Source organism: Coenobita brevimanus, chromosome 23 (genome assembly GCF_032717465.1).
Source record: "Coenobita brevimanus isolate Jiangsu-jjx chromosome 23, ASM3271746v2, whole genome shotgun sequence".
Classification (NCBI taxonomy): Eukaryota; Metazoa; Arthropoda; class Malacostraca; order Decapoda; family Coenobitidae; genus Coenobita; species Coenobita brevimanus.
The window spans coordinates 49,041,022-49,068,760 of NC_136976.1; the positions used below are offsets into that span (position 1 = coordinate 49,041,022).

The 27,739-nt window shown below is 42.5% G+C and overlaps 1 protein-coding gene and 1 non-coding gene across 2 annotated transcripts in view; one reads left to right on the forward strand and one right to left on the reverse strand.

Moving 5' to 3' along the window:
- The window catches only part of LOC145392696 (uncharacterized), a 33,706-nt gene extending 20,664 nt beyond the window's left edge, over positions 1 to 13,042 (forward strand). Inside the window, exons 9-15 of the mRNA XM_080267000.1 lie at positions 2,679 to 2,858; positions 4,007 to 4,102; positions 4,289 to 4,321; positions 5,678 to 5,905; positions 7,055 to 7,204; positions 7,591 to 7,753; positions 11,871 to 13,042. Coding sequence (XP_080123126.1) covers positions 2,679 to 2,858; positions 4,007 to 4,102; positions 4,289 to 4,321; positions 5,678 to 5,905; positions 7,055 to 7,204; positions 7,591 to 7,753; positions 11,871 to 12,865 — 1,845 coding nt within the window. The 3' untranslated portion in view covers positions 12,866 to 13,042. The remainder of the gene's footprint in view (positions 1 to 2,678; positions 2,859 to 4,006; positions 4,103 to 4,288; positions 4,322 to 5,677; positions 5,906 to 7,054; positions 7,205 to 7,590; positions 7,754 to 11,870) is intronic.
- Positions 13,043 to 23,159: 10,117 nt separating this feature from the next.
- Positions 23,160 to 23,278, reverse strand: LOC145393203 (5S ribosomal RNA). Its single transcript, XR_013896159.1, has one exon. It is a non-coding gene; the product is annotated as a 5S ribosomal RNA (ribosomal RNA).
- Positions 23,279 to 27,739: the final 4,461 nt, after the last annotated feature.

Sequence of the window (27,739 nt, forward strand, 5' to 3'; positions counted from 1 at the left end):
TCCCTACATTCACCTTTAGATTCCGTTTCTTACACACTCTCCCAAACTCATCCACCAAGCCTTGCAGCTCTCCTTCGTCTTCACTCAACAACACAGTATCATCTGCAAACAACAGTACAGGGAGTTTCCAAACACTACCCTCTCTCACAAGGGCCACTCCAACATCCACTACCCTACCTCTTGTACCTCTTTTATTACCCCATCCATGTACAGATTGAACAACCATGGAGACATGACACATCCCTGTTTCAACCCAACCTTCAAAGAAAAAAATTCACTTAGTTCACCATCCACACGCACTGCAGCCTTAGCACCATCATACATACACTTCACAGCATTCAACAACTTCCCATCTACTCCATATATTCGTAATACTTTCCACATATATATATATATATATATATATATATATATATATATATATATATATGTGTGTGTGTGTGTGTGTGTGTGTGTGTGTAGGTAGGTTGGTGGGGGCGCTCACCATCCACTCACTTGATGTAGTGTTGCTTTCGGGTGACTGCCTTTTCCTCTCTTTCTTCCTTCCTTCTTCCCTTCCGCCTTCTTCTGTCTTTCTTTCCTTCATTCTTTCTTCTTCCTTATGCCTACGGGTGACTACGCTCCCTCTTCTGTGTTTTTCATCCTTCATTCTTTCCTCTTCCTTCTGCCTATGGGTGACCCTACACTGAGTGACAAGCCAAATGGTTTTCAGTACACCAGGAAACCATTTACTACGCTGGGTGGTAACCGTGTAACCAAATTATGGTGCCTGGTGATTTAGTGGGTACTTAAGGCGCTCCAGTCGGATTGAGCCTGTGCAGGTTTCCATATCCAACGAGTAGTTGGGGTGTATTGGCCACGTACTGCCACTCAGGGATGAGTGAGGCTTGCCACTCTCATAAATACCAGGACCGACTTGCCTAACTCCGGGCTGTTATACTTCTCATGGCGCAGCACAGGATTAGATGATGATGATGATGATGATATATATATACGCTCATGAAGATCAGCAAGAGCTCGAGATTGAAAAATGGTGTAAACAATGAGGCGGTATGGGAGAATTTTGGCAAGGTCAGACTGTGGGTGTGCAGTGTGGTGTGGTGGAGTGCATAAGGAAAGACACTTAATTTGTACTAATCTGTGACTGTGAAAAAATGTTGTAATAGGAATGTATGAAAGTGAGGTGATTAGCGTTTATGTAAAAGGAAGTAAAGGAGATTGAGTTCTAAGGAAGACTGAGAGTGTAAGAACATGACAGCCTCGAAATTTTGTTGTCGTGGCTGCATACCGTGAGGAAATTCAAGGAGGGAGACAGGTGTTGGTGAAATAGATGAAGAGGTAAATAATTAGCTTAGCGGTTTGCATACATTGTCTGTCTTCTAAGGAGGGTCGTTGTTGACCAAGAAACCACGTTAGGACTTGGCTGGTGGTCCAGACTTATCTTCATCCTCTTCCTACGACTTGAATCATTGTCTGAAAATTATCATGACTTTCCCAGACATAGTAAGTCAGTCTGTCAGAGGATACTGGGTGATAATGACTCTCACAACAAGAGTTGTCGTTGTTGATAAATTCCGTTCATTTTGACTGGGCAAACCCATCAAGCTCAGGTATGCAACCGCCCCTGCAGTGCCGTCCCGTACAATGAACCCGTGTTCCACTGCGGTTGACAGTGCCTCACAAAAGCGAGGCGCGGGGAGAAGTGTCAAGATTTGATTCCTGGATGGATGCCGCATCTGTGTCTCTCCATCCATTTAACAGGGACACTACTGTGTCTCCACATCACCCTGTTGTTTGGTTGTATGGTTACCACTCAGTGATGTAAATAGTTTCCTGGGTTACAGGAAACCATTAGGCTTGTCAGAAATTACAGAGCCACTTGAAATGGAAAGAAGAGTATTAAAGTGGCAGGAAGGAAAGGTAGAAGTGAGATGAGAGGAGGGCAGACACAGAAATAGAATGGCAAAGGTGAAGGAAGAAGTTGGCAGCACTACATGAAATGAATAGATGAGGCTTGCCACCACCTACCTTCATCATCGTTGCGTTTCGTTTCGTTTTTGAAGGCTCCAAAATGCATGCATGCGTCGGCCTTGGTCGCCTAATGGCGGCTGTCCATGGTGCTTGATCTCCGGCAGCCTCCCTATTCAGTCCCTTATCCCTGAGGTCTCACTCAATGACTTCGTTCCAGGTCATTTTCGGTCTTCCTCTAGCAACCCTACCCCCAACATTAACACTTCTCAGTTTCTGCACCCAGCTATCATCCTCCATCCTTTCCACTTGCCCAGATCACCTCAATTTTCCTCTCCTCATCACAACACCAATACACTCCAGTCCCATCCTACCCTTCAACTCTTCCATCGTAAACCTACCCCCGCCCCCCCAGGCCTCACACTCACGGACGCACCACGCATCCACCTAATCATTGTCATTTCTGTACGTTTGAGCCTGCTGTCATCCTCTTCCCTTACTGCCCAGGTCTCACTACCATACAGAATTCTACTCCTAACACATGCCGCATACAAAGATCCCTTAGCACGGAGGGAGTAGTAGTTGCATTAATTTGAGCCTCTGTGTGTGTGTGTGTGTGTGTGTGTGTTTGTGTGTGTGTGTGTGTGTGTGTGTGTGTGTGTGTGTGTTTTTACCTATCCTCCAGTAATGTTGTGTGTGTGTTTATGCAGGTGACAGATGAGGACGACATTATCAACACAGAAGAATCTCGTGGCCACTACCGCATCCCTCCCGTCATCCCTCCCCTGTATGACCGGCAGCTGCCCTGCCCCACGCCCTCTTCCACCCGCTGCAACACCCCCCTCTGGGACCTGGACGGCGAGAAGAGGGTCAGGTTCCTCGAGCCAGAGGTACCAGGCCAGCGTCTCCTCACACTGATCGCTCTAGTTACCTGGTTTCGCAAATGGAACCACTGCCAGTTCCCCCTCCTGACTCAGATTTTGCCTCGTAGTAAGGACAGGAGATGTGAGGAATCTAACTCTCGTTGTCCTTCTGAGCATCCCCGTAACTCTCTTTGGGAAGATTCTGTGCAGTCCTCCTTCCTTCAAAAACAGATCATGGTTACGACAGGGCATTGATCGCAGGCTTGTCAATATGGCACGAGTTACCCAAGCCCGGTACAGCACGGATTCCAAACACTGCACAATATTAATCAGAATGACTGTGTTGCCGTAGCCTATGAGGGAATGCCGTGATAGCATGCCTCCAAGCCATCCGGGTCAGGCTTCGCAAACAGACTCGCGATCAATTCCTTGCTGTAACTCTGATTTGTTTATGGAGCAGAAGATACGTAGGAAGTTTATAATTTTTTTTTTTTTTTCCGTTTTCCTTGTGGCATAGCAGATGTTTTAGGAGAGGGAATTTATTGGAATTTTGTGATTCTCATTAAGGGATTTAAATTATTTGGCATGACAGTCAAATGATAACTGTTATTTTTCGTACTGTCCGTAGTTATGGCATCATACTGAGCTAACTTGCATCTACAGTTATAATTTCCCATATATACCCTGTTCAAAATTCGGATCAGTGCAACATGACAAGCAAATATAAAATAACAGAGCTCTGACTCATAACCTTTGTCTGGAGTATAATAGGAACCACGTGAAAAAAAAAATCTGGCAATACTGTTGTTACTGGTGATAATATCAGGGTTTATTGTCTGCTGTATATATAATTGTTGCTGATTAATTGTGCTGTTATTTTGTTTATGCAGGACAGTTACCAGTGCGTTGAACACTGTGGAGCCATTACACAAAGACTCGTATTCTCAGTGGCGTGGGAGGCTTGTGGCATCTCTTCCTTAGCGATTTATTATTCTTTTTGTTACAATCATATTCTCTGGTAGCACGTATATGTATTTTAAATCAACATAGCCTGCATAAATGTAATATAAGAATTTATTAATGGATCAAATAAAAAAATAAACTGATAAGGAAGAGGTGCTAAAGAGATTCGACAGCCGATGAGAATACCTGCTGGAGTGATTGTGGTGTTGCAGGTGGTGGCGGACCTGCCGTCGCGGCCCCTCAGCGCCAACTCCCAGTACTCCCACATCCTCAAGAACTCCACCAGATTTGCCTTCCAGCCAATGCAGGTGAGCTCTGATGGCTTCACTCACACTGCTTCATCTATTAGGTTACCTTGTCTGTGCAAGTAGTTACATATTTGGTGTTCATTCTTTGCAAATATTGTGTAAATATACCGGTACATTATTATGTATCATGTGTGACTCCTGTGGACCTGGACACCTCATACGGTATTTTAATCCTTTACCTACAAGGCATCACCTTCTGCTGTCAGTACCCAGAATATCGTGAGTGTATCCATTGCCTGGAAAAGTTGTAGACACTTTCGAAGTCACAGTATTTCCACTCACTGCTCGACATTCCTAATCCCATCCCTCCCGTACTGAATGAGGAGAGCTGGTGGAAATGGGAACAGTATAAGCACTGCATCTGCATCTGCATCCGCATCATTCCACACTAGGTCCACTGCAGGACCAGACCTTCTCCTCGAAGGGAGAGTGATAGCCAGAACTGACCCTTCCCCATGCTGATGAAGTACGAATGGGGAAGTGGTGTGTGTAGGAAGAGTTATGCATGTGAAAGTGAAGTGCTATATTAGCTGTATTTACGTGTGTCAAAGCTGTGTTATCAACAAACCGACACGGTGTTGACATATGCAAGCATATGAAAGGACATACTACCCGCACCCACTGTAAATGTCCGCCACGATGTGAGCTTCAACCTTAGACTCAGGGCACACATACCACGAGCTGAGGACGCTAACCACCGAGCCGCCGTAGCTCCTTTGAGGCACTGAGTCCTGGTAAACGTTCATTATATGTATTCCGCCTGTTGTTATTGTTGAATTTCTTGAATTTCCCCCTAGACTGCCGCCACTATTGGTGTCTTTGTTGATACTGTCATAAAAAGTTTTTATATTGAAAACGAAAGGGAATGTTGGAAGTAAAACAAGAAAGAACTAAAAAGAATCACCTTCCTCTTCTTCTTTTCTCCGTTTGGCTTGGGATTTCATGCGTAACGGTAAAATAACAGCCTGTCCTGGAGCGAGTAACCTGATTTTACCTAGAGGATGTAATGAACATATGTAGGGTCACACTAAAAATGAAAGAATATTTCACTGGAAGTAGTTCAGGAGGAAATGAATGAAGAATAAGCACAAACACGGGCGGAATAAATAAAGCGAACATTTACTTTTATTATCTGCGTGTGAATATCTGAGTTTTTCTTGCTCACCTTTCACGTGTACATACTTCAGCACGATTAGCATGATTAATGGTTAAGTGATTAATTATTTAGTCTTGATACTACATCTGTTGTATGATGTGTTTCCGTAAAACTTTATTCTATTTATACTGATCGTGATCATTAGGCGGTGTATGTTACTGAATGTGGTAAACGATGTCATCGTATGTTTCAATTTAACTTCAAGAATTAGTTTTCTTTAATCGCATCACTGCTACATATGTTACTTTTGTATGTCTTTCTTCACTCCATGCATTAATATTGTCATCATGTTCTTTTGATGCTGAATTACTTGACAGACACAACTACTAGGTAGATAATCTTAAAATAATCCTGATGATACTTCCCTCCAGTATAATTCAACCTTTTGACCCATCCCCCGGCGCTGCGTGGCGTGGCAGCCTGTGACAGGTGAGCCAGGTGGACACAGCCTGCGCTACTGCAACTGCCCTTGCCACTTCTTCCCTCTGGGCCGGCGGAGTGTGGGCGTGCAGGTCAAGAGGCTGGACCCTGAACCGCCCCGCCCACGACACTACCGCCTCTACCTCACGCCCACCACGCAGGGCCTAGACCACGCCACACTTCCCGCAAAGTCTCTCAGCATCTTCACCCGAGCTCTTCTCTCACAGGTGTCAGCTACCTTAGGTGTCGTCTTTCTTAGACTTATCTTAAGTTTCTGGCCGTAGTGTTTAGTACGCTCCGATCGGAGTAACGGCACTGCCATTGCACGTAGGTTTGATGCCTAGGAATTGATTTTTTTTTTTTTTTTTTTTTTCCCCCGTGTAATGTCATCTGTTCTTGAGTGTACTGGACTAAGACAATCCACAGTCGGGCCCCTGAACATTGAAGGGGTAATAAAGGTTTGGATATTAACGCTACTGTCTTCTTCGTCGCTGTGACTCGCTATAGAAAGAAGGCCGGTTTTCCACGGACTAAGGCTGCATTCTTTTCCACATCGCTTATTACTCACAGTCAGCATCACATATTCTCTTCCTTGTTTTTTTTTTTTCCTAACCTGGACGGCATGAAGCATTCGAAAGGATAATAACGTACTGTATTTACAAATTAAGTAAGGTGTGTTGTTGTGCTTCCTAAACCCACATGACCACTGCGTGAAATACTGATATGAAAATGTTTTCCACTTGAAGACATTCATTTTGCTGCCTCGTGTGTATGGTTAGAGTCTTGTACAATTTTATTAAAGGAAATGCAGGAAAGTTTGCTCTTCATGCTAGTTTTGGTGCTAGGATGTCTAAGCTCTTTTGCATGTGCACCACGATTTGTACGAATGTGTTGGCAGTTTTGTCTGTTTATTATGGTATATTTGTGTACTTTAGGCAACTCATTCAGTACGATAACGTCCATTTCTCATGTAGTCTTGTAACCTTGAGATACTTTTATTCACTTTGGGAAGAGTTCTGATACTGAAAAGACTAATGAAGGTTCTGTCTAGCTTCTTTCATGTAAAAAAAAAAAAAAAAATGTCTGCAAATTAAACTGATCGATCATCAGATGGCAGCAAAAAGAAGATAAAGAGACGTCATGGCGCTTTGATTATTGTTTCCTGTTTACAAACGTTTTTATTCAGTTTAGGGAACACTTTCTAATTGATGGGATTCGATGTGACCCTCATTAACCCTTTCACTGTTAGACATCCTTCATACATTAAATAATATCATCTGATGCTGAACTGAGTAACATGACAGAAATGTTGTAATGTCAGAGTAGTGAAGTATGTAAAGGTCTTCTGTAAACGGTGGTGGTGGTGGTGTGTGCAGGTGGGTCTGGCTGTGGTGGTGGTGGTGTGGTGGGTGGTGGGGGCAACCATCTTCTCTACCGTGGAGGGCGCTGCTGAGAGTGACACCATAAACAAGATGGCCACCCTGAGGACTGATTTAGTGTTGGGTCTGGCCACTGAGCTTAGACAGGTTAGTGACACACACACACACACACACACACACACACACACACACACACACACACACACACACACACACACACACACACACACACACACACGACCCATCTGGTACCTAGAATAGTGAATGTACATATTTTGATCTGTTTAATTATAATACTACGTTATATTATGTATAGGAAGGAGGAGTTGTTATTTGTTCGAGTGCATAGGTTTATGGACATTTAATAAACATAATCTTCGTGATCATTATCATCCTAATCCTGTTTTCCTTAAAAAAAAAAAAAAAAAAGAGAGAGATGCAAAATCATAAACAGAAAAGCACAGAAGTAGAACTGTAGAGTGTTGAGTCAGATTATTGCTACGTGTCGTCACTGATCACTGGTATGTCCTCAGGTGCTTCCGTATGATGTTGTGTGGCGCACCAAGATCGAGCTGTACATGGGTCGTCTTGAGAACGCAGTGCTGGACGCCGCCAGGGCCGGGTATGCGTCCAGGGCCCCCACCTGGACCATGACAGGGGCGCTGCTCTACTCTGCATCGCTCACCACGCTTGTCGGTCAGTCCGGAGTAGTGCCTGGGGGAGGGGGTTGCTGTTTGTGGTTGTGTTGTGGTGCTAAGGGAAATTGTTGTGGTAGTACTGGTAGTGTAGTGGTTGTGGAGGGAAGGAGGGAAATGGTTGTGGTAGTGGTGGGTAGTGATGATTATTGGGGGCGTACTTGTAGTGGTGTGGTGGTGGTGAGAAGGGTACTGGTAGTGGTGTGGTGATGGTGAGAAGGGTACTGGTAGTGGTGTGGTGGTGGTGAGAAGGGTACTGGTAGTGGTGTGGTGATGGTGAGAAGGGTACTGGTAGTGGTGTGGTGGTGGTGAGAAGGGTACTGGTAGTGGTGTGGTGGTGGTGAGAAGGGTACTGGTAGTGGTGTGGTGGTGGTGAGAAGGGTACTGGTAGTGGTGTGGTGGTGGTGAGAAGGGTACTGGTAGTGGTGTGGTGGTGGTGAGAAGGGTACTGGTAGTGGTGGGGTGGTGGTGAGAAGGGTACTGGTAGTGGTGTGGTGGTGGTGAGAAGGGTACTGGTAGTGGTGCGGTGGTGGTGAGAAGGGTACTGGTAGTGGTGTCGTAGTGGTAAGGGTACTGGTAGTGGTGCGGTAGTGGTAAGGGTACTAGTAGTGGTGGTGGAGGGTAGTGGTGATGGTTGTTGAGTGCCATTTTATGTAACCCTTATCATGTACACCTCATTGCATAGACTACTTCATTCATCTATTGCTTCTGCTTCCTCATCTTCCATAGCTCACTGTCACACGTTCATTTATCATATCTATCCATCTTAATGTTTCTCCAGGCCTCCTACCACCATCATCTACATATTCTGTTCTACCAGACCATTCACATCTGATTCTGTTAACAGGAGAGAGAGTTCCAACACTCTTGACTTTCACTGTACACGTGATGCTTATGCTTACGCTGTTAATCTTTTCTCTCCGTTGGGCTCCTCCGATCACAGCCGTATCACCTTAACCTGTCCTATCTCTCCAGTAAGGCTTGTGAACCTTCCCAAGATGCGGCGACTGTGGCACTTTGGATCTGCTGATTGGGAGGCCCTCAGGCAGTACATCTTTGATTTTTCCTGGAAAGATTATTGCTTCCATGGCCGAGAGCCATCTGAGTGTGCCCCACGCATTATGGAAAGTATTCCTTCGGACGTGGAAACATGCATTCCTTTCTTTTATCCCTCGACTAATGAAAACAATCGGTTTCATCACGCCTGTTCTAATGCTGACCACAACAAGAAGCAGTCCTGCAAAGGTACCGGCTCCAGCCCACCCCTGAATCTTTCTGTCTGGAATCGTGCTAAGTCTGCTCTTTGCTCTTCTAAGAATAATTTTATTCGTACCAAATGCTCTGAACTCTCCGACTCAAATTTTCCCCACTCCTTCTGGCGCCTTGCCAAAAACTATTCTAACAACTTTACCATCCATCCTTGCCCCTTTCCGCTTTGATGACTTTATAGCCCTTGTTTCCACTGAAAAGTCAGTTTTGCTCAAACTTTCTCCTTCAAGTCCACCTTAGACGATTGCAGTGCTGTTCCTCCATCACTTACCCTCTCTGACTTCCTCATGACTGACATTAAAACAGCTTAAGTTGATGTACTGTCTGCACTCACTGGCCTCATTACTAACAAAGCGACCAGGCCTGATGGGATCCCTCCTGTTGTTCTCAAGAATTGTGCTTCTTTGCTTACGCCTTGCCTAGGTAAACTTTTTCATCTTTGTGTGTAGACTCGTACCTTTCCTTCTTGCTGTAAGTTTGATCTCAATCAGTCTGTCCCAAAGAAGGATGACCGTCCCCAACTCATTGACTACCACCCAGTTGCTTTAACATACTGTACCTCTAAAGCGTTTGAATTTATATTAACAAAAATAAAGCTCCTTTCCTATCATAACCTGCTTTCGAATCGGTAGTTTGGGTTCCGCAAGGGACGCTCCACTGACGATCTCACTTTCCTTTCAGATTCCTTTTCATCCTTGTTTCGGAACTTTGGAGAAAGCTTTGCCATTACAGTTCACATTTCAAAGGCTTTCGATTGAATCTAGCATAAATCTGTAATTTCCAAACTGTCCCCCTACAGTTTCTGTCGTTCTGGTCGTTCCATAGCTTCTGTTGGAAACGGCCACCGATCTTCTACTAGAGCTGTCAGTAGTGATGTTCCTCAGGTTTCTGTCCCTTCACTAACTCTTTTCCGTCTATTCGTAAATGACCTTCTATGTTGTACATAAAACCTTGTCCACTCACACGCTGATGACTCCATCCTTCCCCTCTTCATTCGCTTCCTGCAGCGTCCATCTCAGCAGTTACTTCAACAAACAAGGGATGAGGCTATAGCACGCCTAACTTCTGACTTGCCTCATAACTCTGATTGGGGTAAAGATAACATTGTTGTTTTTAATGCATCAGAAACTCAGTTCTTACGTTATCTGACCCATCAAAATCTTCCACAGGAGTATCCGTTTAACAATATCCAACACAAGCTTTCATCATCTCTGAACATACCTGGGGTTTCATTCTCACGGGATTTGTCATGAAAAGATATATATTGCCTCTCTTTCAAAATCTGCTTCCAAGAGATTAGGCATGCTGAGCCGACTCGTGCCTTCTTTACCTCCGCACATCTGTTTACCTTATACAGGAGTTTTATTCTCCTCTCTGTCGATTACAGCTCTTGTGTGTGTGTGTGTGTGTGTGTGTGTGTGTGTGTGTGTGTGTGTGTGTGTGTGTGTGTGTGTGTGTGTGTGTGTGTGTGTGTGTCTCAGCCTGGACCTCGATTCAGTGTACATGTGTTTGTGTTTTATGAGTGAATTTTTTTCAATGCCATTTATCAAACTTTATTCGCACTTCATACACAAGCCACACCGACCGTAATTTAACCCATCTTATTCACTCTATCATGCATTTTCAAGATTCACCAGTGCCATGTATGTGTTAACGATATTCACATACTTTGTTCTATTTTCTGTCTTCAGGTATTTGATCCACATCCCCTACTTCTTCGGATATCACTGGTTTCATTAGTCACCAGACGCGTGTAACAACGAGTCTGTGATACGAGGTTTACACACACAAGACGTTTAGAAGAAACTGTTGAACCTGTGCCTCCAGCTCTCAGTTATGTTCAGTATCTGTCATAATGGTCGAGGCGATTGTGATGTATAAATGCGTCTTAGTTAAATTTTTGACACATGTTAATGGTACGGATTAGGGGGATAGATTCTCCTATTTTCGCAGACCAGCGAGAACGTACAATAAAATAAGTGTTAGTTACCAAAACATGTTTAATAAATATCTTTCATAAATACTGTCACAGAAACTCTTTAATGGGAAAAGGGATTCGGTAACAAATATTGAGAAATGCGACAAAGTACATTTTGATATGATTATTTGAATGGATGTAGTGGTTAATACTGCTAGGACTCGCGCCCCATTTCTACGAAGTACTTGATCCGGCTGTGTGTTATTAAAGTGACGGCCAGGCTTTTTATAGTTTGTTCCTTAATTTGTAGTTCGTAATTTCTCCATTCTCTGCCCAGTTTCCGTTCTAAGGTTAGTACAGTTTCACATTACACTGTTGAAACTGGGAGACTTCCACTTTTCTGTGGTGCTGACGAGGAGCCTTCATGTGGTGGCGTTGCACAGCCTTGGTATCCACCAGGGAGCCAGACCTCCTCATATTTCCCCCGTCTTTACTTCTTCCACTTTGAGAAGGACCCTGCTCAGACCCGGGCGAGGCTATGTCCGCCACAAGGAGGCGTCGGTTCCCTGAACGGTGTACCGTAGGATGGCCCCATAGAAGCAGTTGCTTACCCGTGGTTGACAGTCTGCTTGGCTAGACAGATTGGGTTAAGCAAGAACAACAACAAGAAGAACAGCAACAACAATATCTACTACTACTACTACCACCTCTGTTACTACTATTTTGTCGAATGTGTATATTGCTAAAGTTAGCCTTGCATGTTTCTACATTATCTTAACATGTCCGCCCTGCAGATTTGGCTGTAGTGCTCTCCACCCTATTAAATGATAGTCACTGGTACTTTATGCTCTGCAAGCTGTCTTGGTAAGCTTTACTGCATTGTTGTGACTAATGTGTGTGGAACGAGATGTGTCTGTTTTCTTTCCCACAGGTCCTGGTGGCATGACTCTGAGGACAGGGTTCAGCAGAGTCTTTGCTATCCTCTTCTCGCTGGTGGGGGCGCCGCTCGTGCTGCTCCTGGCCATTAGTAGCGCCTTCACCGTCCGTGAGGGTGTTGGGCGGGCGTGGGCATGGCGATGTGGGCGTGGCAAGCAGGGGAAAGTGAGCGACAGTGACAGTGTAACAGTGGAAGGCCGGGCGGGGCAGTACGGCAGCGGCGCCACTGGCCCAGGCAGTACCCTTAACCTGGCTGGTCGACCACAGAGTTCCATCAGTCAGGCCGGTGGTCAGGGCCAGAGTCAGGATGTAGCGGCCCCTCGTGTCACCCCTAATGGCCCAGGGGGACTGCCAGGCTCCACAGTGCCACAAACCAGTGCCAAAGCCAGACATCCTGTAGGAACAGTAGATATCCATCATCCATCCCGCGTTCCTGTACTTGATTCTACTTTGAGGTCAAGTAGCTTTAGCTCCTCCTCCTCCTCTAGAGAAGGTGAACCTGGTGGTTCCTCCAGTTCCTCCCAACACCCATTGCCAGGCAGCACTCAGGCGTTCCCACACATCCCACAGAACCGGACTATGGGTGATGAACAAGCTTTTATTGGTGTGGCACCTGTGATACAAAGACGGGGTAAGCCTGGGGTTCCTCCACTCCCGCGGAGACGAAGCAAGACGGTGCCGTGGCTGGTATACTTGGCGCTGCTGATGGCTTACATCGTACTCGGCCTCATCATCTTTGCACCCATCCAGCAGTGGAGTCTGCCGTCCTCACTGTATATTGTGTTCAGTACACTGATCACCCTCGACCACGATGGATTAGGGGAACGGCAAACGCTGGGATCAAGCAAAATTATCATACCGTACATCTTGTATATGGTGGCTGGACTGGTCGTGGTGGTGGCCCTGGTGACAAGGGTGTGGTCCCCCATGTGCTCGGCTCTCGTCAACACCGGCAAGTACCTGGTGGTCGTCAAGCCAACGCCCAGATAACACTGGTTCACCCAACACCACGCCACATATGTACAAGTGTTTTTGAAAGCTATTTTTTCAGATCGTTTTTACCGTGTTTTGCATCTCAGGAGATTAATTGTAGAGGGACTGCATAGGAAAAAATGCCTGATCGAATTGTTACAATCAGACGACCACTCCGTCACAACAATGGTTAAAGTAGCACACTGGAGTAAAATATTTAACAGTTCCTCTTGTGTTGTTATAACCCTATCCTGACAGTGACTTCTAGCCAGGTTAATGACATATTTCAGGTGGGCTGTGTTGATAAAAGGTTTGGTAATATTTTGTACTGTACAGTTCATTATCAGGAAGTACCCATAGAGAAGTACAGTATATATAAGACCACACTTTTGATAAAAGGAAACCAAATTATCGCATCATGAAAGGAAAAGGGAACAAATATGATTACATTTCTTGATTTTTCATCTTGCAGAACATAGGCTACCTAGTTCAGGCCAGCCATACGTGTATTATATATCTCGCAATTACCACACTTCCTTTATCTTCACAAGAGTAAACTGCACTCACCATCATCATCATCATTATCCTATTTATCTACTGTTAGTCCATTGTTGCTCTCATTTGGCCATTTGATCTTTTGGTTGTTCGCCTGACCCTTCCCAGCTCCTTATAATTAGGGATTAATTTCCTTCATCTTGTTTCCTGCCCACCTCTGCCTTTCACTCCACCTCTGAGTTAATTTTCTGTTACTTGTTGTACGTAAACCATGGCCCATCCGTGTGTATTTCTGCTCCTTAACTGTGGTCAGTGGTGGTTCGGGGAATCCGGAGGTCCTAGACGAAAGACTGAAGGAGGGCCTCGCATTTCATAAACCTTAAATTCATTGTGTAACATCTTGCACAATGAACTTATGGCATTACAAAATTCATTTCCAATACTCAACACTGATACACAAATATAAAGTATAGTTTGGAAAGTCCCATTGTTCAAAGCAAAAAAAAAAAAGAATAGTTTAGTTTATCTTTCATATCGTGACTCCCTTTTCTCATCTTTAAATGCCAGTCATTGCTCTCGTTACTTACATAAGCCATCAAAAGACTACTGCCCGTCCCGAAGCCTTTGTCCAGAGTCGTAAAAAAAAAAAAAAAAAAAAAAAAAAAAAAAAAAAGTACCTTGTTGACATCTGATTCACACATTCTGACGGTGGCAAAATCGATGTTTTCACAAAACAAAAATGTAAAATTTATAAAAAGAACGTGATAGCAAAACAAATGAAGAGACATATTCAATAAGACAAAACACGCAAGACGAAGAGAAACAAAAATTCCGCCTGGAATTTTTCCTGACAAACACTACGCTGTTCTAAGTGGAAAGCAATAAATCACTTGTGTCCTACTATTCAATAAGCTCTGGCATAGAAAATACTCATTGTAATTGTGTCCTACTATTCACTAAGCCCTAGCATAGAAAATATTCATTGTACCACTGTATTTAATCAATAGTAAATATTTGAAAATACTGTACATTACCATGATAATCATCGATTTTTTTCAAACCAAGTGAGTGAGCCTGAGAGAGATCGAGTAGGTTTCTGAAAACAAGGACAGTGAACCATCAACAACACGCCTCGTGAAGTGGGCCACACACACACACACACACAGTGTAGATTGTAGAGACTCAAACAATGTGCTCATTCTGGACTATAATAAGGTAGGTTTTGCGCAGGCCATCTCTGATTGGTCGCCTTGACCCGTGACGTCATCGGGGCACCACCCTCCACAACAACAGTGTGTTTTTTGGTAGCCAGTGTGCTGCATGGTCTGTTTTGTTTTATGCTTTTCATGAGGTTATATTACTTTTCACTGCGTGTAATGTGTTTGGGTGTTCTGGGACGACATCCGATGGTCATTTTCTGAGACTCTCATATGCCGATTGATAAAATCATGAAACTGGTGTGGATACAATTGTGTGGACGGAGGGACAAAGTTTCTTCACACGGCTGTGTCTATGATTGGCATTTCAGCTCGGAACAATATGCACCAAATTTGAAAAGTGAGCTGCTAAGGACACTGCCACCAGTAAAAAAAGAAGGTGCTATAAAGCGTGGAGCAGTACCGGGGTCAAAATCTACTAGCACAGCAACAAGGTACGTAGAGTGACTAGCATAGTGAAGTTGACTATAATAAGATTAATTATTAGGGAATTTATGTTCATTTATGAACATAAAATATTTACGTAACATCTACAAAGCATTATCACCAAGGAACCTTATGATTGGTGTTTGTGATAGGCTAGATTAATGTAAAGCCGGTCATTTCAAACAATTCTAAAGCATTATCATTGTTCCATGACTATATTTTCGTTTACCATAAACTCTATATAATTCCACAGTGCACTATTGATAGATTAATTGTAATATGCGTGAAGCGATTAGATATTACGAAAAAAAAAATGGTTAGTGGAACAAAATACTGTTCGTTCGGTATAACTTTAGAAGTAACCAACGGTACCAATTTTCATTATATTACGTCCATGAACTATTTTAACTAACTCTTACCTTTTAAGCCTAGTTTGAGTTGGGGAAGCAAATTTTGTAGGGGTAGTCATATAGTGGCTTAGGTTAGGTTATCGCTCAGTAGCGGATGATGTCGCGCCATATTGGCTGGTGCAGGCGTGTGCACTCGGTCTATGTCAGGCCCTAGGTTAGGCCTAGGTTAGGTTAAGGTAGTTTGGGTTAGTTTAATGCAAAATGGTGTGTTTTTAATTAATTTTGATCTTGATTTTGGAGATAAACCCTCTTTTGGAAATCTTACTCAAAATTCCAAAAGGGGGATTTCCCCCCCAAAATGAAGGTCAAAACTAATTAAAACAGTATTTTACATTGGAAAACATAAACATAATATTAAAAGAAAACGTTGGTTACTTCTAAAAATTTACCGTTCGTTCGTTTTTGGATATCCTTCACCTATAGTGAAGGCCGGGCCATACATTAGCCTGGTAGCGACCAATGTACAGTTGGAGAAATTTCCGCGCGGGACACCGCGTACAAGGCAGCAGGAGCGGCGAATAATTTGATTGGTAACAGTGTTGGGGGTACAGGAGGGGTGGGACGGGCGGGGTAGCTGAGAGACGGGGGGAGTTGAGTTGATGTTCGGGAGCTTTGCCTTTGCAACGGCACTCCTTGATGCTGTCTATGGTTTGAGCTTTGGCTGGCGCTTTACCCTGATATTACAAAGCTTCCATTTCTTTTTACCTATTTCTTGCTTTATTTTCTCTAATTTTCCAAAAATTATAGACTTTCTCTTTAGTTATTATGAAATAGGTAATCACCAATTACATATTCTTCATTTCCCACATATCATTGTTGTAGTTTCACAATTTTCTTTCTTCACTGTATTCGGGGCACCATAAGAGGAAATGCTTCAGGTCTTCGTATTCTGCTTCACACATCTTTCACTTAGTTTCTTCACCACTAAATCTCTCCCTGTCGTTTAGGTTCAAAGTGTTGGTCCTGCACTTCTATAGTATGGATGATGCTTGCTTATTGTCATGTGTGCTGTCTTGTCCTGCAATTTCATGTCTCCACTCTCTGTAGATCTTCAAACTTGATTTGCTCTCCATCTCTCTTTTCTACTCTCTTGTGTCCCAGTCCTTCATTCTGTCTTTTATTCTCTCATCTGTAACTTTCATCTATTCCTCCATGTGTCCAATCATTCTAATCCTTTTCTCCAAACCTTTCATCCATTTACTTCCATTCTGTACCCTCATCTCCTCTATTATCCTTCTAAGCAAATCATTTCCATCCTCTATGATACTATACCTTACATACTTCCACTGTGTTTCTATTATCCTAGCTCTCATATTTGAAGCCTCCACCTCTCCCCTCAAAGCAGCCTCCTGTGCATACCTTGGTGCCCCCATAATTTGCCTATAAACTCCATTTTCTATATTCTATGATCTATTTATATCTTCCTCTGTCATATCTATCACTCCTACTCCACTATACTTTTCCAAAAAGTTTTACCAATAAGTAATCTGGAACAACTTGTAGTAGTTAGTGAGTATGTTGTGTTGGCCAGTTTTCTTGCTTTTTCAGTCATAATCTTTTGTTCTCTAAAGAAGTTTCTTGTGTCTTCTATTACCACTCCATGATATTTTATCTTATTTTTAATTTCTATTCCCTCTATTTGTTTTGGCCTGTTTTTCATATTAAATATCAGTGCTTGGCTTTTCTGTCTGTTAATTTCTAATCCGTATTCCCTATTTATTATTGTAACTTCTCTCATGACTTCTTCAGCCTCCCCAATGCTACCTGCCAAAAGTATACCATCATCTGCATAGTATAAAGATGTGATCTTAAAATTATTTTCCTTAAAGCCCATGTTTATTTTATCTAGCCTTTGCATTATTTTATATGTAACTAATTTCAATAGGGTGGTTGATCCAGTACATCCCTGGTGTATCCCGCTTGTTACCGGTAATATCATCATATTGTTTTCCTCTAGTTCAATTTTTGTTCTGTCAACCTTATAAACTTCTGCTATTACATTAATTACTTTTGGATTTATTTTATATTCTACTAATATTTCTATTAATTTCTCCCATTTTATACTATCAAAAGCTTTTGAATAATCTATTGATATTACTACAAGTGGTTTCTTTTTATGGAATGACGTTTCGATGCAATATCTCAAAATTAACAAATTATTTCCCCCCCCCCCCCGCCCTGTGAACGCAGCCTGTTTCTCCATATTGTTTCTCACTAAATGCTCTTCAATACTCTCTCTCATGACTGCCATCAGCAGTACCTTATATCCTACATTGTTTAATGCAATTGGCCTCAATTCGCCTATCTTTGGTCTCTTTGTTTTTGGTATTAATACTGTGTTTATTTCCACTCTTCTGGCACTATTCCTTTTTCTACTACCTTCTCTAAACATATTACTAAACAATCCCTGTTATTTTTGTTGTTGAGGAATGCTTTGTACATCTCAGGCTTAATTCTGTCCAGTCCTGATACTTTTTTATTTTTCATTCTTTTTAAACATTTGATCACCCTCTCCTCTGCAATTGCCTTTTCTTCTGTAAATGTTATACCCTTATCTACCTGAAATGCCATTTCAAGATGTTCTCTTATTTCTATACTACATGATTTTATTATCCTTAAAGCTTCTTCCTGTTCTAACCTCTCTTCCCTTTCTCTTCTTACTTGAAATTCTCCTCCTCTCTTTGTCGTTCCTCTTACATTCTCATATTCATTCATATACTCTTCCTTCTTCTGACTATTCCATATTTTTTTCTATCTTGTTTTCCTGCTTTTTATATACAGTATATTTCCCCAGAACTTTCATATTTCCTCCTCTAGTCTTTCTCAAATTTCTTTCCATCTTCCCCATATACCATCAACCTATCATCCTCTTTCTCTCCTTTCAACTTCTTCACATATTTCCAAATATTTTTATTATCCCATTTATGTTTTACCTCCTTTGTTATTTTATCTTCATTATTATTTATTTCATCTATATCAGCTTTTGAGTTTTACGTTTTTGCCCCAGATACAGGTTTTTCCACATTTCCTTCTATTCCTGTGTCCCTGCACTCCTGCTACATCTGTTACATCTCTTTCTTTCTTTAATTTCTTTTCTTATTTTCCTCTGTTATCCACACCGGTTCCTCCTTATCTCTTTCTTTTCCCATCCGTCTCCTATAAGTACCCTTTAGTACTCTTTCCGCTATGTCTTTCAATCCTTTCTTCTAAATCTTTTATGTCTCTGATATTCTCTCTTTTTACTCTTTTTTCCAGTTCTTCCTCAAACTTTTTCATCGATTTTTTATCTGACTTGTAATATTCACTTACTATCCATTCCTTATTTCTGATTTCTGTTTTTCCCTTCTTTGCTTTTATTTTTATATCCATTAAATTATGATCTGAGAAATCAAACATTTCTTTACCTTCATCAATATTCATACTTATATACTTAAAATATAATTTATCATTGACCAATGTGTAATCTATAGTGCTTTTTTGTTTTTCCCTACACCATGTAAATTCTCCTGAACACTTCTGGTCTTCATTTAACATTATGAGCCTATATTTGTCCATCCAATCTAATATCATCCTTCCATTATCATCTAATCTTTGTTCCCCTTTAAACCCTACATGCCCGTTATAATCTCCTGCTATCGTTAATGGCTCTTCACTTCTCTCAATGATAGATTCTATTTCTTCCTTCATTGCTTTGTTTCTCTTCTTATCCTTTACAGCAAAATACACCACTATAAGTTTCATCTCCCATCCTCTAATTGAACATTTAGCATGGATCATATCATTATTTTTAGTGTTTACTTTACTGACTTCTATCCCTTGATTTCCCTTGTACAAAATCATTATCCCCCCTCCCTTCTTTTCTTCCTGTCTATCTATCTATCTATTGCCAGACGCCTCAATCCCGTTTGGGGTGGCCACAAACAAATCGCCTCCAAGTCGCCCTGTCCCCCTCCATTTCACTGCCCTGCTCCCAACTCACACCCCCCTCTCTCATATACCTCTCCACCCCATCCCTCTATCTCATCCTCGGCCTCCCCCTCCCTCTTCCCCCCCCTCCACCTCACTCACATACACTCTCTTCGTCAGTCTTTCACCCTCCATTCTCTCCACATGGCCAAACCACCTCAGTGTGTTCCTCATAACGCTTCCTATCACATCCACATCCACACCACAACGCTCCTTTATATCCTCATTCGTCAACCTGTCTCTCCATGTAACTCCACAGGCTCCTCTTAAATAACTCATTTCTACTGCTCTCACTCTTGACTTGTGTCCTTCCAACAACGTCCAAGCTTCACTTCCATACGTTAGAGTTGGTATCACAATACTGTCATGTAGTAACTTTTTCACTTCCATGCTCACTTCCCTGTTTCTTATCACTGCTTTCAAAGAACCAGCAACCTTTCTTCCCTGCTGTACCCTTCCAAGCACTTCACCCTCCAAACCTCCATCCTTACTCATCACACTACCCAAGTACTTAAACGTATTCACATTTTCCAATTCCTCACCATCCAACCTTGCTGTACATTCACTGACTTCACCCCTCTCAAAGACCATCACTTTACTCTTCCCTACATTCACCTTTAGATACCGTTTCTTACACACTCTCCCAAACTCATCCACCAACCCTTGCAGCTCTCCTTCGTCTTCACTCAACAACACAGTATCATCTGCAAACAACAGTACAGGGAGTTTCCAAACACTACCCTCTCTCACCAGGTCCACTCCAACATCCACTACCCTACCTTGTACCTCTTTTATTACCCCATCCATGTACAGATTGAACAACCATGGAGACATGACACATCCCTGTTTCAACCCAACTTTCAAAGAGAAAAATTCACTTAGTTCACCATCCACACGCACAGCAGCCTTCGCACCATCGTACATACTCTTCACAGCATTCAACAACTTCCCATCTACTCCATATATTCTTAACACTTTCCACAATCCTTGTCTATCCACCCTGTCATATGCTTTCTCCAAATCCATGAAAGCCGCATACAACTTCTTTCCCTTCTCTAGAAACTTTTCCACTAAAGATCTAAGAATGAATATCTGATCTACACAACCTCTTCCCTTCCTAAAGCCTCCCTGTTCTTCTCCAACTAATTTCTCTGTTCTTTCTCTAACTCTGTCAATAAGTATCCTACCATACACTTTTCCTATTATACTAAGAAGACAAATGCCCCTATGATTACCACACACTTCTTTTTCCCCTTTTCCTTTGTACAAGGGAATAATTATACCTGACTTCCAATCCTCCGGGACTCTACTTTCCTCCCAGGCCAATCTGCACATCTTCCACATCCATTCTACTACTATGTCTCCCCCATGCTTCAGCATTTCACCACACACTCCATCAATTCCTGGGGCTTTCCCCGATTTAACTTTCATCATTGCTTCCACAACTTCTATCCTACTGATTTCTTCCTGTCTTCTCACCTCCCTCCTTCTCCCAGCCATTCCCCAGCCACTTATACTCGCATTACTTTCATCCTCTATGTTCAACAATTCCCTAAAGTGTTCTCTCCATCTGCTCACTTTTTCTCCCTTCTCCACTAGTAATCTACCATTTTTATCTTTCACTCCCCTGCTAACTTCACTTCCACCCTGTCTTACTCTTTTCACCTCTTTCCAGAACATTTTCTTACAGTCCCTCCACTTTACACTCAAATTCCTTCCAAATTCCTTATCCACTCTCTTCTTACTCTCTCTTACTAATCTTTTCACCTCTCTTTCTTTCTACATATAACTCTCTCTTCCGCCTCTCAACTTCTTCCACGCCCCTATTTCTCATCCATTCATTGTATGCTTTCTTCTTTTGTGCCACAGCCTGTCCCACCTCTTCAGTCCACCACGTTGTTCCTTGCACCCCTCTCCGTCTTCTCTTCCTTCCACACACCACATCACTTGCTGCACATATTTCTTCTGTAAATATCCTACAGACACCTTCCACGTCTCCCATCTGCTCCAATTCATATTTGCCCAATCGTTCCTCCACTTCTCTCTTATACTCTGCCTTTTTCTCATCCTCTTGTAACCTTTGCACTCTCCTTGCAACTACTCCTTCCTTTTCTTCCAAATCTCATATTTTCTACAACACATATTTTGACTAAATATTATACTGCTAATTTTCTTCTGTGTTTGTTAGGCACACGATACTATTATCATTTACTGATTGTTCTACCTCCTTACTTTTACATTTAGACAAATCCTGAATAAAAATTCCCTCTCTTCACTGTTTATGTTCTCATTTCTCCCGTCCCGTCAGTTCTCATTATCGTTTGTGTCCAACCTAAGCAACCTTACAATCTTACCTTTCTTTATAATCCAGTTTCCTCCCAGCCTCCTTTTTTTCTTTCAGTTCTTCTTTTAGCCTTGCATTTGCTTCTCTTTCTTTTCTCGTCATGTCCACACTCATTCTTATCTTCTTATATACATTATTTGCTGAATTTCTAAGTACCCCACAGTTTTTCAAAATCCTCCATTTTTCATATTCCTCTCTCAGTCCTGCAACTACTGGTCTTACCTTCCCTTGTTCTCTTTTCCCAATCCTGAATACTTTCTTTATCTCAAATTCCTCATCCTCCAGTACTTCTCTGAATATTTTAGCACATGCCTCTGCATCCTCTTTTTCTCTCCCTCTGGCCTCCCTATTATCACTTTCTAGCACATTGAAAACAACTAAATTCTTCCTTCACTTTTCCTTATCCTCCCTCTCTTCTAAATTTTTCGTTACGTTCTTAAGCACCTTCTCAGTAATATTTGTTACCAATTTTTCATTTCTTTTTCCTTTTCCTTCCATCTCTCATACATGGCATTCAACTTTTCCTGCAGCTCTGTGTGCTTCTTCCACACCTCATCCAACTTTTCTTTCATCCTTTCCCTCGCTTTCATCCCAATCTTTCTTCATATCTGTCATTCTCCTTCCCATCTCTTCTTGCTCCTCTCTCACTTTCTGTAGCTCTCCCTTCATAGCTTGGTTCTCTTCCCTCATTTCTTCACACGGCTCCATGTTAATTTTTACCTTGGGTTTGCAAGCATTACAAATAAACATCATACCTTTATGTTCTTCTTTCAGGTCTTCATACAGCCTCTTCCCAATACCTTCACATTCTCGATGGCACCAGTATTGACAAACATCACGTTGCAGCGCCTCGTCCCTCTTGTTTACCCTCTTCTTGGATGTCTGGCATACTTCCCTTCTTTCATCCTCTTCTTCACACCTTCTGCAGAGTTCCTTGTAATTCACCTTCCCAATAAATCCACATTTCGTACAGTTTTTCCTCGTTGCCCCTTTACTTCTTGTCTCCGCTCCTTCCATCTTTAATTTCCCAAAAATATCAATACTGTCTTTGTTTCTTTCCACTCTTCTGGCACTGTTCCTTTTTATATGGGGGTAGTGGGGGTAGCTGTGTGGTGGGAGGGATGGGAGTGGGGGTAGCGGATATATATATATATATATATATATATCTATATATATATATATATATATATTTATATATATATGTGTGTGTGTGTGTGGTGGGAGGGATGGGAGTGGGGGTAGCGGATATATATATATATATATGTGTGTGTGTGTGTGGTGGGAGGGATGGGAGTGGGGGTAGCGGATATATATATATATATATATATATTTTTTCATTCATTGCCAGACGCCACGTATCCCGAACGGGGTGGCCAAGAGCTCAGAGTTAATTGTTTTACAGGGAGGGGCACTAATCCTCCACCAACCCCACTTGACACGTAGGGAGAACGTTATGCCAGCAGCATCTGGTGTTCCCAGGCGGTCACCCATCCAAGTACTAACCAGACCCAACGTTGCTTAACTTCGCTGATCGGACGGGAAGCGGTGTACTCAACGTGGTATGGCCGTTGGCTCAGTGGGTTAGAGTGCTCCACTCTGACTGAGAGGTTGGAGGATCGAATCCAGCCAAGGGTCATTGGTAGACATCAGGAAGGGCATCCGTCGTAAAATTCTTCACGCTCCAATCCAAAAGTCCTCTACCCAGAGGCAACCCCCTAGCCCTTCGGGGATACCTGGCGTAAAACCAAATTATGGGTGCCTAAATGGCTCGCTTGGTAAGCTGCTGTACTCACGCAGTTCCAAGCGCTGGTTCGAATCCTCAAAGGATGTAGGGGGAGGCGTGGCTTAACGGTAGAGAGGTGGCCTGCAGTCCTAACGGACCCAGGTTCAAATCCCGGCTGGGGCAGCGAACAGTTTAAGGATTTGAATTTCATTAAATCAGGCTTTACTGATCTACCAGAAGGCCCGCCGATATGTCGTAAAAATACCCCCGCTAATACCAATGCACTTCACTGTACCTGTCAGACACCGACTACAAAAAAAAAAAGAGGGGAGGGGGATGGCAATTCCTTGTCATGTCTTCGTAGTTAACAGTGCATTCATCCAAGATGGTACTATATCAGTTCCCTAACGTTATCAACGTTCATACTTGCATTCACTTGCCATATTTATTGACCTCCATTTTGACCTACCATGCTTCCTGTCACCTCAAACTCTCACACCCTTTCACCACCCTACAGGTACATACATCCATTCTCTCCATAGGGGCGTATCTAAGGCGGTTGTCATGGTTACGGGATATTACATCTCGGCTCTGTTAAGAATGATGTTAACAAGATTTCTACAAAGTTCTTCTGTCCAAAGCAGGTGTTCTTAAATATTGCCTTGATACCCCCAGAGGGTATCGAAATAGGTATTGGGGGATATTCAGAAAGACATCCTAAAAAAATCATAAAAAAAAAAAAAAAAAAAAAAAAAAAAAGATATTCGCGATTGGTAACTACGACTAAGGAATCTGAATCTGAAACTAATAATACCTGGGAGTATTAAGGGGCTTTCACACATTCAGGAGTCGGACGAAGAATCATTGCGAATTGCTACTCCTGAGTCACTCTGCACACTACTCATGACAATTCCTATATAGTCCTATGCACTCGGCCCTGTCTTGAGACTCCTCGCGCACTCCTGATGCTTTTGACATTCAAAATTTTCCGAGAACCGCTACGATTTTTTTTTTTTTCAACTCCTAGCGCGTACCTAAGGCGCGACTCAGCGACTCATAGCGACTCATAGCTATTCTCAACGGATTCTTGTATCAAAATTTTTTTGCTAGTTGCTAAGAATTATTGTGGGTAAGAGTAGCTAGGAGTCGCTAGGAGTTGGTAAGAGTAGCAAGGAGTCTTCCAAGAGTAGGTAGGAGTTTCACAGGAGTGCTCAAAAGTTTCGTTTCGTTTCATCCACAAGTTAGTAGGTAAGAGTTATCTATGAGTCACTACGAATATGCTAAGAGCATGGTAAAAGTGTGGTAGGAGTCACTGCGAAGTGCGAAGGCATCATCGCCAATCACGAAGAATGGTACAGGTATGTCATCACCAGGGGGAGGCTCAGGTTCAGGCAGGCCAAGGGTGTTAATTTGCAGAGCTTCCTTGAGTGCAGTGGAAAAGAAAATTCCAGCATCAGAAGAACATTCATTGGTACCAACATCGACGTACAGGAATTTGTAGTCCGCATCCACCAACGCCAAGAGCACAGTGGAGTGGAATACCTTGTAGATGTAGTAGTGGGATCCACCAGTAGGGGGGAGGGGGCACCATATTGCAATATGCTTGCCGTCCAAGGCACCGACTGGGTGGTGGAATATCCATTTGCCGAAGAAAAGGGAAGCCACCTCCTTCCACTGTTCCAGCGTTGTGGGGCAGGCCAGGACATCCTTCAGGTACCCTGCAGTGATGGCCTTGCAGGTCTCGGGAATGATATGTGAGATGGTATTGTGGGCCACTTTGAAGCCATATGAAAGGCTACTGTACCTGTCTCCAGTCATCAGGTACATCGAGTGATGGCCAACCTCAACTCAGGTGACAATGACTTCCTGCAGAAGGTGTCCTGCTTCTTGATACGGGAACCAACCCTTTCCAGCAGTTCCATGAACATGTTGTCATCCACTCAAAGAAAATTCCTGAAGCTATTTGAGTCCTCTAATTTCAACTCTTCAATAAGTTTCTCTTACTGGCCGTACATAGGACGTCGTAGCAGCCATAACCTGCTCCAAACGGTTCTCCTCTTTTGCTTCCTTTTCTTCTTCTCAAGTAACAGCCTACGTACTGCCATATTGATGTCGGCAGCTTCACATGCCTAATCCACTTACAGCTTCAGTAGTTTCAATTCGTGGGCACCTCCGGCCATGGTGGTTGAGGATACATAGGTCTATGCTGAATGCAAGCTCGCTATTGAATGAGTAGTCCACCTGCATCACATCCTTTATATATATATATTTTTTTTTTCGCCAGACACTCCTGACACTCGCATCAAATTCTTGATGGTCGTAGCGCACTCGTAACTACTCTGGTAGAGGTCTTAGCTACTCCTTGCTATACTCATGGCTACTCGTAGACCTTAACGGACCATTTGGTTCGGCAATGCGTAGTGACTCAGCTACTCATAGCGCCGCCTTAGGGAACTCGTAGCAATGCTTAAGCTATGCGTAGCTACTTGTAGTGCCCACCTGGCGCACTCCTACGTTGCTGGATTCTTGGCGATATTTGCAAGAATTTGCGAGGAGTTTGAAGTTGAACTGTTGGCGACTCTTTGTCTGACTCCTAAATGTGTGAAAGCCCCTTAAGGCTGACTTCGAGTCGAACCTGGGGGTATTGAGACAGTAACATTTTAATAACTAATGGTGTAAAGCACAAGTTTAGATATACAGTATAGATCAGAATGACAGAGGAGTTAGAATATGATAAGTTACTCAACGTCATAGATTGCCTGGTGTTGTGTTTGTAGGTATTTGCAGTGAACTGGGAGGATTTACAGCGAATAATTACCGAGAAGAGTATGAATAAAAAATAAAAAATCACGACTGATAGCCTTGTTCAGTCCCCTCCAGTAAAAGTTGAAGATGATGTGCTAGAATATACCGGTACTGAGGAAGGTACTACAGTAACTACTGGTACGTAGGACAGCCAGTTCACACAATTTCAGCTCATAAAGGCAAACTCCAGTGAAGTCCAGAAATGAATTGGAAGATATGAGAGGATAAGAACTACATCAGGAAGAGTAACTCATTTGTCTAGTACAGATATGTATACAGTGGATCTTTCCTACTCAAATATATGATTCAGGGATGACTAGAAGCATAACGTAATTCTTTGAAACTAAGCTTACTAGTGCTCAGAAAGGAAAGAGCTAATCAATGTTACGTGCCATAGGGATGAAAAATTAGAATGAGGGGACCTTCTTGGATAAGGGACCATACTACAGCATGAAGTTAAAATTGCCAGTCACTGGGAGTCAACCACACAGGAGAACTATAACTGTAACAAGCAGTGGATACAGAGGGGTCGGTATTGTGAACTCTCCACCTAATGATTGAACTTACACACACACACACACACACACACACACACACACACACACACACACACACACACACACACACACACACACACACACACACACACACACACACACACACACATATACACACACACACATATACACACACACACACACACACACACACACACACACACACACACACACACACATATACACACACACACACACACACACACACACACACACACACACACACACACACACACACACATATATATATATATATATATATATATATATATATATATATATATATATATATATATATATATATATATATATATATGATGTCAGTGAATGTATGTGCTAAATTGAATTTAAGTTTTTGCTGCACATGAAATGTTTTACTCAGAGCTTTAACTATAAGATTAAGTTAATTTTCCACAAATTTTTGTTCATTGATATATATATATATATATATATATATATATATATATATATATATATATGAGTTATCATTAAAGGATTTGTTTGAGCTATGTAGGCCACTGTGTGCGTGGTAAGTTACTGAGTGCTACACAGAGTTTACAGTGGTAATGAAACATGTGTAGAGGTGCAGTACCTTAGGAGAATAGCTAAGTGAACATTTCGATATCAGTGTTTGAGCGAGACAAAGATGTGTGTTGTCCCCATGATTATTCATTTCCTGTGGGAATGGGTTTTTGAAGTAGGTTGAAATTCGAATAATGGAGCAAAGGTTGGGATGATATTAACAGTGAAAGGTAGCGTACTGTACCTCAGCTGTAATGCAGATGATGCCGTGTTGTTTGCTAATAACGCAGAGTTCTGTGAATGTCCGTGAGCATCGTGGTTTGAAAGTGTGTATAGCCTAGATAAACTGGAGGATGGTGAAAGGGAAAGTAACTGTTAGTGGTATGATATACTGCTCACTGAAGGGACTTCACAATGTGAGGGAGTG